The sequence below is a fragment of the Vombatus ursinus genome, unplaced genomic scaffold (genome assembly GCF_900497805.2).
Source record: "Vombatus ursinus unplaced genomic scaffold, bare-nosed wombat genome assembly UNPS02014786.1, whole genome shotgun sequence".
Taxonomy (NCBI): Eukaryota; Metazoa; Chordata; class Mammalia; order Diprotodontia; family Vombatidae; genus Vombatus; species Vombatus ursinus.
In genome coordinates, this window is record NW_020954564.1 from 33,317,211 (window position 1) to 33,328,733 (window position 11,523).

Here is an 11,523-nt window from a genome sequence, read left to right on the forward strand (position 1 = left end):
ATTTGTAAAATGAGAGAGTTGGACTTCATGATCTTAAAAGCCCTTCCTGGCTCTAATGATCTATGAACAAAATGAAAAAAAGCCTTCAAAAAAACAAAGGAATGAGAAAGGTTATGGTTTCTCTATGCCTATTATGAGGCAGCTAGATGGTTCAGTGGATAGAGCTTTGGGCCTGGCATCAGGAAGATCTGAGTTCAAATATGGCCTTAGATAACTTACTAGCTGTGTGACTCTGGGCAAGACACTTAAACTCTATTCCCTCCTTAATCCACTGGAAAAGGAAATGGCAAACCACCTCAGTATCCTTACCAAGAACACCCCCAGTCGGTATTGGCGTGCTCTCGTCATTGGTGATGGAACGACAACATGCATGTTATACATTGCCATCTGAATAGATGGCATCTGGAGTATTTTGATCTCTTCTGGTGCCACATTTGAGGTACATTCGTAAGCTGCAGGGCATTCGGAGGAAGGACTTCAGGATGACCTCAAGATTTGCTTATTTGAAGACTGGTTGAGAGAATTAGAATGCTTAGAAATGATTGATGGACTTCAAGTATTTGAAAAGCTACCCTTGTGGAAGAGAGATTCAATTTGTTATGCTTGGCCACAGAGGGTAGGAGTAGGTGAAATTGATAGAAATTTTGGAAACCCAGATTTAGGCTTCATATGGAGAAAAACTTCATAAAAGTTAGATTTATTCAAAAATGGAATGGGCTGTCTCTGGCCTAGAGGTAGTGAATTCCCTCCTCTCTGGAGGTCTTTAAGCAGAAGCCACATGACCTCTTATCAGGTTTGATGTAGAGGAAATTCTTACCTGTGACGGATTGGACTAAATGGCTTCCAAGTTTTGAGGTTCTTGGATATACTGTCTGACAAAGCTCAAGAGGAAAGATTTGAAGGAATGTTACTGACGAGATCCTATCTTTCCTTTCTTCCTCTAAAGGAATAGTAGTGTCCCACACCCCAAATTTCTCCCCTCCCAGTGTCTGATCAGAGTTTGCATGTTAACTGGCTCTGTTCGTCAGAGTCCGAAGTGTGCGATTCATGCCAAGTCAGAGCTTTGGGGGCCTTTAGAACGTAGAACGTTACAGCTGGAATTTGACAGAGGTGGAAACTGAGGCTCTGAAAAGGGAAGTGATTTCGCCAAGGTCTTACAGCAAGGAGGATACTTAAACCAAGTCTCTTGCCTCCTATCCCAATGCACCTGCTGCCTTGGAACAAAAGTCATAGGAGAGATGGGGATTCCTCCTGCTGGTCCCAGGTGGGCTCAGGGTTGGGGTACACTGGGCCCCCAGGACAACAAACCTTCACTCTCAGATTCCTGGGTGCCGACAGGCGCAGCGGTAGCTTGTGCGGGTGTGAGGGGTCGGGAGGTTGCCCTTTCCCCGGGCGGATGTGAGCCCTGGGCCCGACAGGCGGGGCTAGGGGGATGTTGCAATCAGGGGGCGGGGCAGGACGCGTCCGGCGCCGCGGGGGGCGGGAGATGGGGGAGGCTGGGGCCCGAGATTAGCTCAGCTTTACATCACCCCAGGCCGGTGGCTGGGCCGGGCATCTGCCGAGGCAGCCCAGACACTTATAGAGCCAGTTGCAGAGACTCCGCACTGACGGGACAGGGGCGCAAACATGCAGGGGCGGTGGGCTCTTTGAGCCCAGCCCCAGCCCCAGCCCCAGCCAGCCGGACCCAAGCAAATGAGTCCCCGGACCTCCAGAGCAAGGTAGACCTGCGGGGTGGAGGGAGACCGGCTCAGAGACGGAGGTAGGTCGGCGTGTCCCGAGACTCAGTGTTGCTCATAAGTCTGCCTGGCTACCGTATGGGATGGGAGGGTGGCTTGGGCTGCGTGTCCGTATGGGGCTGAGGCTGGGGAGTTGTGGGTCTTTGTTGTGTTTTGTGTATGTGCTAGCAGCTAGGGGAGCAGCCTGAGGGAGTTGTGTAGGGGACAGTGGCGGAGAGCTATGGTTCGGAGCGCGAGTGGTGGGGAGGACCAGTGTCGAAGTTCTTTGTTTTTGTTTTGTTTGTGTTACGAGGACAGGCCAGGGAGCAGCGGAGAGGAGGCTGTGTGTGTGTGGGCTTCTTGTGTGTGTCTGCGTGGAAGACAGGCAAGAAAGTTGCAGTGGTCAGGTTGTATTCTGCGTATGGAGACAGAGGTGAGAATGTCACCAAAGAGGAGTGTGTGTGTGTGTGTGTGTGTGTGTGTGTGTGTATGTGTCCATGTGTCAGCGTTTGGATCACCGGGACTCGGGTGTGTCAGGGTCCGGGTGGAAGTTGTGTCAGTGGGTGATGAAGCTTGGGTGGGTGCCTGGCCCCGATGCCTCAGGGCTCTGGTGCCTGAAGTGTGTCATCATCCCTGTGACATGCGTCGGCAGAAGTGTGGTGAGGTTATATGTGTTTCCTGTGTAGGCTGGGTGTGAGGGCCGATTTGCTTCTTAACAGTGTAGCTAGTCGTAGACTTAGAGTTGAAAAGGACCCCAGAAGTCATCTAATCCAATCATCTTGATTTTGAGAGATGAAGTGACTTAGATTACAAGTAGTGACAAAATTGAGATTTGAACCCAGGTCCATATCCAGCACCAGCCTACCGTGATCACTATGCTTTGTGCCTCAGATTAAGAACAATAACAGCATACACTCTCTAGTGTTCTATGGTTTAAAAAGCCTTTTCCTTGATAAAACCCTAGCTACTGCTAGGATTTTGTCTCCATTATATAGAAGGGGTAACTGAGGCACAGGGAGGAAAAGTGACTTGTCTAAATTTAAGCTAGTGGATTTTAAGATCGAGCTAAGAAACCAGGTCCTCTGAATTCAAATTAGTGTTCTTTCTACCACAGTAGTCAACTCCCTCTCTGCTAAGGGGCCAGGTTTATTGTGTTCAACACCAATAACTTTCCACAGGGGTATGAGGAGCTGAGGACAGGCAGTAGCGGGTACCAGACAGGGCCTTCTGAAGCTGATCCAATCCTTGTGATGCCCACAGCCCTCACTGCTTCCTAGCTATAGCTGGCCACTGCCACCCTTGGCACATGCCCCAGGGGCACATAGCTTCCGATCTCACCGGAGTACTGGCTGCCTGTTGCTAGGGAGACATCATCTCCCCCTCCTCCATCCCCAAGAGAGGTTCCTGGGTATGACTGTCTGAAGTATGCCCCTTTGGGGGATTGAATTTGTCTGTTCTAGTTTCTTGTCTGTTCATTCACAGTATATATATATATATATATGTATATGTATATGTATATATGTGTATATATATGTATATATGTATATATATGTGTATAATACATATCTATATATGTTTTGTCTTTCCAATGTGTCAGGCTATGTCCTGTCATGTCCCTGTATATTAAATATATTGGGGGAAGAGGTGGTTCTGCCTAATGTATCTATTAGTCTTCTTGTATGTTTGGGTATCATAAGTATCAGGTTTTGAGCTACTTACAGATCATTTAGTTCCATCCCTTATTTTACAGATGAAGAAACTGAGACCCAGAGACTTTAAGTGACATGCTAAAGATCACATAGGTGTTTTTCTGGGGTGTATATGTGTCTTGAAAGTTTTCGATGGAAGGAATAAAATAAGCATAAGCAATTTATTAACTGCTTGTTATGTGCCAGGCACTTTACAAATAATTATTTCATTTGATCCTCCTAACAACCCTGGGAAGTAGGTGCTATTCTTATCCCCACTTTACAACTGAAGAAATTGAGGCAGAAAGCAGTTAAATGATTTGCACAAGGTCACACAGCTAGGGAGAAAGTGGATTTGAACTCGTCTTCCTGACTACAGGACCAGTACTCTTTCCAGTGTACCACCTAGGCGAAAAGGTCATTGAGGTGTGTGATTGGGGCTCATTTGCCAGGGTGGGGAGGGAAGAGGAAGGATGAATTTATGTATTGAATCATGCTGTAAAAGCTGTGTTGTATGTTTGTTGATTCCCAGGGCTCTAAAACTGAGTACCTGACATTGAATTACAGCAGGAAAGGGAAAGGCTGTCTAAGAGAATAGGAGAGGATGTCAAGAAAGATAGGATGGCTTCCTAGAAGCCATCTTGGACCAGAGAAAGAATAGGGCTCTTCCCCTGGGAGCCACCTGGCATTGATTTCTGTCCAGTCTAAGAGCAACAGCTCCACCCTGAGCCCCTGTGAGGAGCATGAAGGGACCATGTGGGAACATGAAAAGGGCTGGGGTTCAGACATCTGGGTTTCAAGCTGGTCTCTGCCACCAACTTGCTTTGTGACCTGATTGAGTCATTTCCCTTTTCTGGGTGTCACTGTCTCCATTGATCAGCTGGAGAATGATTTGTGTGTCTCATCTACCTCAGAGAGCTGAGGATCCTGTGAAACTGGGATGGTCACATTTAGAGAACAAGCCTCATCTTTGACTTGTAGCTGGAAAAGGTTCGGTGGAAAGAGTGTTGGATTTGGAGTCAAGGGGATCTAGGTTTGTGTCTTGCCTGTGCCACGCACTTTCTGTGTAACTTTGGACAAGTTACTTCAATTCTTGAGCCTCAGTGTGCTCATATGTAAAATGAGAGAATTGGGCTCATTGACCCCTGAGGTCCCCTGGGGCTCTACAGCTGTGATCTGGCCCCAGAAAGGTTTAAATCCAAGATGCCCACTCTCCATGGACCCTCACTCAACCAGGCCCCTGAATATGCTGAGTTCTCTTGGCTGTTTGCCTGCCTTTGTTTACATGGTGCTTGATGGAATCACACATTTGGACCCCGCCTTGGCTGAGAAAGAATCCATGGAAACTATCTACCAATGAAAATCAGCAAATCCCCTGGAACCTATTGTCTCAGAGAGAATTGCCCAGGCACTGGAAAGTGAAGTGACTTACTTCCCCATGCTCATACAGTCACTATGTGTCAGACCTCAGACTTGAAACTAGGTCTGTCTGACTCCAGGGCTGGCCCATGTTGTTCAATCGTGTCCAACCTTTTGTGAATCTGTGGACCATAGCATGCCAATGCTGTTCATGGAGTTTTCTTGGCAAAGATACTGGAGTGGTTTGCTGTTTCTTTCTCCAGTGGATTGGGGCAAATTGAGGTTAAGTGACTTGCTCAGGGTCACACAGCAACTAACCATCTCAGACTGGATTTGAACTCCAGTCTTTATGACTGCAAGTCCAGCACTCTAGCCACTGAGCCACCTAGCTGCCTTTCCTGAGATACCAATAATATTTAAATAGGCTACCTCATAGTTTTGAAGTTTTAGTCTCGATTTTTGCTTATTTGCTGTGTGCTCTTGGACAAATCTCTATCTCTCTGAACCTCACTTTTCTCCTCCGTAAAATGGCCCTTTCCAGCTTTAGCATTCTGGCTTAAGCTCCATTCTACTTCTGACATCCCATGATCTATGGTTTTTTTGTTTTTGTTTTGTTTTTTTTTAGGTAATTGGGGTTAAGTGACTTGCCTAGTGTCACTTGTAAGTGTCAAGTGTTTTGGTCTGAGGCCAGATTTGAGCTCAGGTCCTCCTGACTTCAGGGCCGGTGCTCTATCCACTGTGCCACCTAGCTGCCCCATGATCTATGTTTTAAGATCTCTTCCAACACTGATTATTTTCTGTTCCATTCCAAAATGTCACATGATGTCCTTTACTGTGTTCTTTACTCTTGACCCATACAATAGATTCTGTTCATGGGTATATCCTGTCATTGAAAACTGAAAGGAATTGTTCAGATGAGGAAACTGAGACCAAGAGTTTTTAACTGATATGTGCAGGATCATAGAGGTATTAAATAGGAGAGCCGAGATTTGAACTCAGGTCCCCTGACTCTAAATCCAGGAACTCCATAGGTGACAGCCTGACATGCCCTGGGGATCCCTAGGAACCCTCATTTCCTATGCCCTTTTTAAGTCTCTTCACCTTCTTGTCCCTAGATGAACCTCACTCCAATGACACTCTCTATGGATTCTCCCCGGAGGAAAAAGCAGCTGGAATTTGATGACAATGACAATGATGACTCAGTTCCAGAGCAGCCCCCCCTGAAGCGAGCCCATCGAGACCCTCAGCTTTGCCTGGCCCCCTGCCAGCAGCCTCTCATCAGGTCACCAGAGCCCACCTCTGATGCTCCTGCTGCGTTTTCTAAGCTGGGGCCCTACATACTCCTAGAGGCCCAGGAAGGTGGCAGGGCCTACCGGGCAGTGCATTGCCCCACAAACACAGAGTACATGTGTAAGGTATGAGCCACCCTTCCCCAACCCCTCAACTGGTATCACCACTTCTTCCACAGCGCCAGAGAGCGAGGTCAGAGAATGTCCTGTTGGAGAGCTCGGCTTGTGGGAGGGAGTGCGGTGGGTACAGGAGGTAGCGGCATGAGAGGCATGGTGCATAACAACAAAGGGTCAGGTGCCAACTTCTAGCCTGTTGCCTGCTGGCCCTTAGATTGCCCTTAGGGTATGGAAGCTGGAGGAACCCAGAGGATTTCAGGAATGGCAGGAAGACAGAGAGCTGTCTCTGGACGTTCCCATCTTCAGATCCTAGAATTTGGCTCATCGGAATATAGAACTGGCAGTGTTTCTGGGCATACCAGAAACATACCCTTAGAGGTAGCTGGTGGCACAATGGTTAGGGTGCTGGGTCTGGAGTCAGGGAGACCTAAGTTCAAATCTGACCTCAGACACCTTCTAACTGGCTGACCCTGGGCAAATAATTTAACCACTGTCTGCCTCACTTTCTTCAACTATAAGATGGGGATAATAAGAGCACCTACTTCACAGGGTTATTGATGATAAAATGAAATCATTGTAAAAGGGCCTCTAAGTAGCTCAGTAATAGAGCACCAGGACATAGAGTCAAGAGGACTTGAGTTCAAATGCCCTTTCAGGCACTTACTAGCTGTATGACCCTGTGCAAATCACTTACCTCTGTTTGCCTCAGTTTCCTCATCTATAAAATGAGCTGAAGAAGGAAATGGCAAACCACTCCAGTATCTTTGCCAAGAAAACCCCAATTAATTGTGTCGTGCCTGAAATGACTGAACAACAACACAGTGCCTGACACCTTGTAGCCCCGATATAAATGCTTATTCCCTTCCCTCCTAGTTAGAACACAGGATGTCAGAGCTCTAAAGGACCTTGCACGGACCACAGATTCTGTGTCTTAGAAGGGACCTCAGAGATCATCTACTCTACTCCAGTCTGTACCTCTCCACAGCATCCTCAATAAGGCATCATCCAGTTTCCACTTTGAAGATCTTAGACCGTAGTATATCAGGGCTTCAGTGGGCTTTAGAACATAGAACATGAATCTTTCTGTGTCTGGGTCTCAGGGCCCACTAAAGTTCAGAAGATTTAGTGCTGAAAGGGCTCTCAGAAATTATCTGGGATAGGGATTCTTAACCTGGGATCCATGAACTTTGTAAAAAAAAATTTGTAGTGGTAGTTCAACATAATTGGTATAATTGGTTTCTTTTGTAATCCCAAGTGTTTTTTTTTATGGATTTAAATTATTCTTCTGAGAAGGGATTGTTCAACTTCACCAGATTGCTAAAAGGATCCATAACACAAAACAGGCTAAGACCTCCTGCTCTAGTCCAACCTGCTCCTTTTACAAAGGAGAAGATAGAGCTCCAGAGGGCCTGGCTAATAGCTGCCCTTAGAGGTACCCAGCTTGTGCCTATCAGGAAGCCCCACACTCTGGCTAGTGACTTGTCTAAGGTCATACAGTCAGTCTTTGCCCGAGTTGGAAGATGGCACTCCATTATGTGCCATTCTTTTTTAGATCAGGGGTTCTTAACTTGGTGTGAGAGAGATTTCAGGGGGTCTGTAAACTTGGATGGGAAAAATTATATCTATTATACATTAGCTTGTAACTGAAATTTAGTATTTCCTTCAGTTATGATGAAAAAACCCCACCATTATTTTGAGTAGGGGTCCGCAGGCTTCACTAGACTGCCAAAGGGGTCCATGACACAAAGATACCTGTTTTAAAGGATTATCTGCTATTTGGGTTCATCTTGCCCCTGCTCATTGACATATTAGACCCAATCTGCTGACTGCTAGTGTGACCTTGGACAAGTCAATTCTCTCTGTGCAACCGTTTCCCGTATGTAAAAGGGTTTGGGGTAGGTGACTTTCAAAGGTCCCTTCCAGCCCCAATAGTCTAGGATTCTGTATTTCCCTAGCTTGTTAACGCCAAACTAGCATAGTACCTGCTGGGTTGTGCTGGTGAGTGCTGGCCCCTGGTGGACATCATTGGAATTGCAACTAATCCTAACCTTCCTTTCCTAGGTGTATCTAGCCGGAATCTATCAAGAGCTGCTGTCTCTCTATGCCCATCTACCCCGACACCCTCATGTACTTCCTGTGGCTGAGGCAGTCTTGGGCAAGCACCATGTCTATGTATTCTTCCCACGGGCATATGGTGACATGCACAGCTATGTGAGGGAGCGAAGACGGATCCCTGAGCGGGAGGCGGCCTCACTCTTCCTCCAGATGGCTCAAGCCGTGGCCCATTGCCACCAGCACAGTCTGGTCTTGCGAGACCTCAAGCTGAGGAAGTTTGTCTTTGTCAACCAGGAGAGGTGAGTGCCTGAAAGCAAGCACCTCAACCCAGAACACCCCTCCCTCCCCCCCTCAAAGAAACCTGGATTCATAATCATTCAGCCTCAGGTTTGGCTTATATCCATCAATCCATCAATGGACAGTTGTTCATTAAGGACCTACTGTATGCTAGGTGCTGAGAATACAAATGTGGTGAATGAAACAATTCCTCCTGGCAAATAGTTTGTACCCAGGTTATAGTGATGGCCACAGTGGCCTTACTCCCCTCATGCCCCTTGCAGCCAAGAATCATAGAACACAAGATGTTAGTTCATAATAAATGTGTGTTGGAATGAAGGGACCATAGAACATAGACTGTCAAAGCTGATGGGAAACTTAGAGATCAATCAGTCAGTCAATAAACATTTATTAAGCTCTTACTATGTTCTGGGCACTGTGCCAAGTTCTGGGGGTATAACAAAAGGCAAAAGCAGGCTCCTTGCCCTCAAGGAGCTTACATTCTAATGGGGAGACAACATGCAAATAACTTGGTACATATAAGATACATATAGAATAGATAATAATAATAATAACAATAATAATAACTAATGTATGTGTAGCATTTACTAAGTGCCAGGCACTGTGCTAAGTGCTTTATAATTATTATCTAATTTGGTCTTCATAATAACTCTGGGAGGTATGTGCTATTGTTCCCCTCCCATTTTACAGATGAAGAAACAGGGAAGCTGAGGTTAAATGCCTTGTGCGGGGTCACACAGCTTGGGCTTGTCTGAGCCTAGGTTTGAATTCAGGTTTTCCTGACTGCAGGTCCAGCGCTCTTTCTGCTACACCACCTAGCTGCCTCCAAAATGGGAAATACAGAAAATGGAAAGATGGAACATAATCTTAGAGGGAAAGCATCCTTCTTGTTATGATGATAAGGGAGCCGAGGCACAGAAGGAAGCAAACAATTAATGACCTGGCTTCCTCTTTTTCTCTCCTCCTGTAACCTAGGACAAAGCTGGCTCTAGAGAATCTGGAGGACTCCTGTCTGCTAACGGGGCCAGATGACTCCCTGTGGGATAAGCATGGCTGCCCAGCCTACGTGGGGCCTGAGATCCTCACCTCCCGGCACTCGTATTCGGGCAAGGCAGCTGATGTATGGAGCCTGGGTGTGGCACTGTACACCATGTTGGCTGGCCGATACCCATTCCAGGACACAGCCCCTGCCCTGCTCTTTGGCAAGATCCGAAGGGGCGCCTTTGCCCTCCCTGAGGGCCTCTCAACCCGTGCCTGCTGCCTTGTCCGCTGCCTGCTCAGGCGGGAGCCCAGTGAGAGGCTGACCGCCCAGGGCATTTTGCTGCATCCCTGGTTGCAGGGAGGGGGGGATCCCTCTGAGGAGTCTGGAATATGGGGGTCAGAGCAAGTGGTGCCAGACAGCCAAGACCCCAGAGAGGAGGAGGCCAGGCAGGAAACTGAGGAGGAGCTGTATAGTTAGGCCAGGAGGGCATCTCCTCTGCCATAACCCTGACTGGCCCTAATGGCTGGGGGCAGCTGGAACATCATGGAAACTCCCCCACCTTCCTCTTTGAATCAAACCAAACCCCATTCAAGTGCCTTAACGGTGGAAAAGAAGGGATGCATGTATGTGTACATGATTGTTACCTGCTACACACACTTGTCTCACACACATGCTAGTATGTGCACACACTAGTATACATGGAGGTTGGTACACACATGTGGCAAACTCAGGCCAAACATATCCTGCACCACATGCATAGTGGTGCACATGTTGTCATACGGACATAGCCGGCGGTGTGCAGACACCTAGAAGTCATGCTGTTGCCGTAGCTTCCTGAATTGAGTTGCCATAAGGCCCCCTCATGGCCCTTTCCCCGGAGACTCAGAGTGCTGAGGAAGGATGCTGGAGGGAGAGCTGGGTCACCAGCCAGCCAATAAGAAAACAATAGGAGAGGCCTCACTTGGAGTGGGAAGACTGGGAAGAAGGTATTATCCTGGGCAGACTGGAAGGTCTGTGTTTGGGGGTGGGTAAGAAGCAGTCATCTCAGGTATCAGATCCAGTCCTTGGTTCCAGAGCTCTGAGGCTTATGAGGAATTATAGGCCCAGGTGGCTGATGGTGGACCAGGGAAGGAGAGTATGAAGGACTTCTCAGGCCCCAAGAGAGGCCCTCAGCTTACTTACTCTGGGAACTGTGTTTTCCCTTCCCTGTCCCCAGACACCAGTTCAACATTCCTTCAGGCTGTGTGATTTCAGAGCCAGTCAAAGGGTTCAGTCTGAGAACTAGGCCCTCTCCCCAGGGGCCTGCTCCAGTGCCTGGACACCTGCTTTCTCAGTTCCCTTGGGACCTCCAATTGACTCTATGGGGCAAGGACATTATATGCAGCATCTATTTTTGTCTTTTGACTAATAAAGGACATTTTTTAAATACTTCCATTTCTCCATATGGTTTCTTTGGCCCACCTCACCCCACCACTTTTTCCCTGGCTTGAAACCAGATCATCAGAGAAAGGCCATGTTTCCTAAATCTCAGGGGGGTATGAGGAGGCTAGGGTGCCCTGGACCTGCCTGTAGGTGGGAGAAGCCTAGCTGGATCCTTGTGAATAATAATGACAGCTTCTACTGATCTAGCCCTTTAAGGCTTAACAATAGCTCCACGAGGTCAGCCGTGTAAGTACTATTAGAAGAGCCAATACATTCTTTTTTGATGGGACCTGCGAACTTCCTGAGAGTTAACTCCCTCTGCCATTATAGACTGACACCTTCTCTGCAGCTTATGGTCTTGGGGAGTCTCCTGGGGGCACTGAGAGATTGTGACTTGCCCAGAGTTACCCAGCCAGGATGTGGCAGGGGCAGGACCCTGAGATCACTTCTCTTATCTACTGCACCTTCCTAATTCCTGAATAAAGTCCATTCCTGGCTTGCCTTAAGGACAATTTCATCATTCAGAAACTGAGGGAAGTCACAGATGGAGCTGCTTTCCTGCACCTGATTCCAATCAACCAGGGGAAGGTGGCTGCTAA

General features: G+C 47.7%; 1 protein-coding gene across 2 annotated transcripts; it reads left to right on the top strand.

Annotated features, from left to right (window-relative positions):
- The first annotated feature begins 1,507 nt into the window (after positions 1–1,507).
- Positions 1,508–10,930, top strand: LOC114046837 (tribbles homolog 3-like). 2 transcript variants are annotated; one of them, XM_027867371.1, is made up of 4 exons: positions 1,508–1,759; positions 5,878–6,177; positions 8,230–8,522; positions 9,496–10,930. In XM_027867371.1, exons 2-4 carry the CDS (start codon positions 5,878–5,880, stop codon positions 9,977–9,979), a joined length of 1,077 nt encoding a protein of 358 aa, XP_027723172.1. In that variant the 5' UTR covers positions 1,508–1,759; the 3' UTR covers positions 9,980–10,930. The 2 variants fall into 2 exon arrangements, with proteins under 2 accessions (XP_027723172.1, XP_027723173.1); XM_027867372.1 differs by lacking the exon at positions 5,878–6,177 and having other exon boundaries at positions 1,509–1,759.
- Positions 10,931–11,523: the final 593 nt, after the last annotated feature.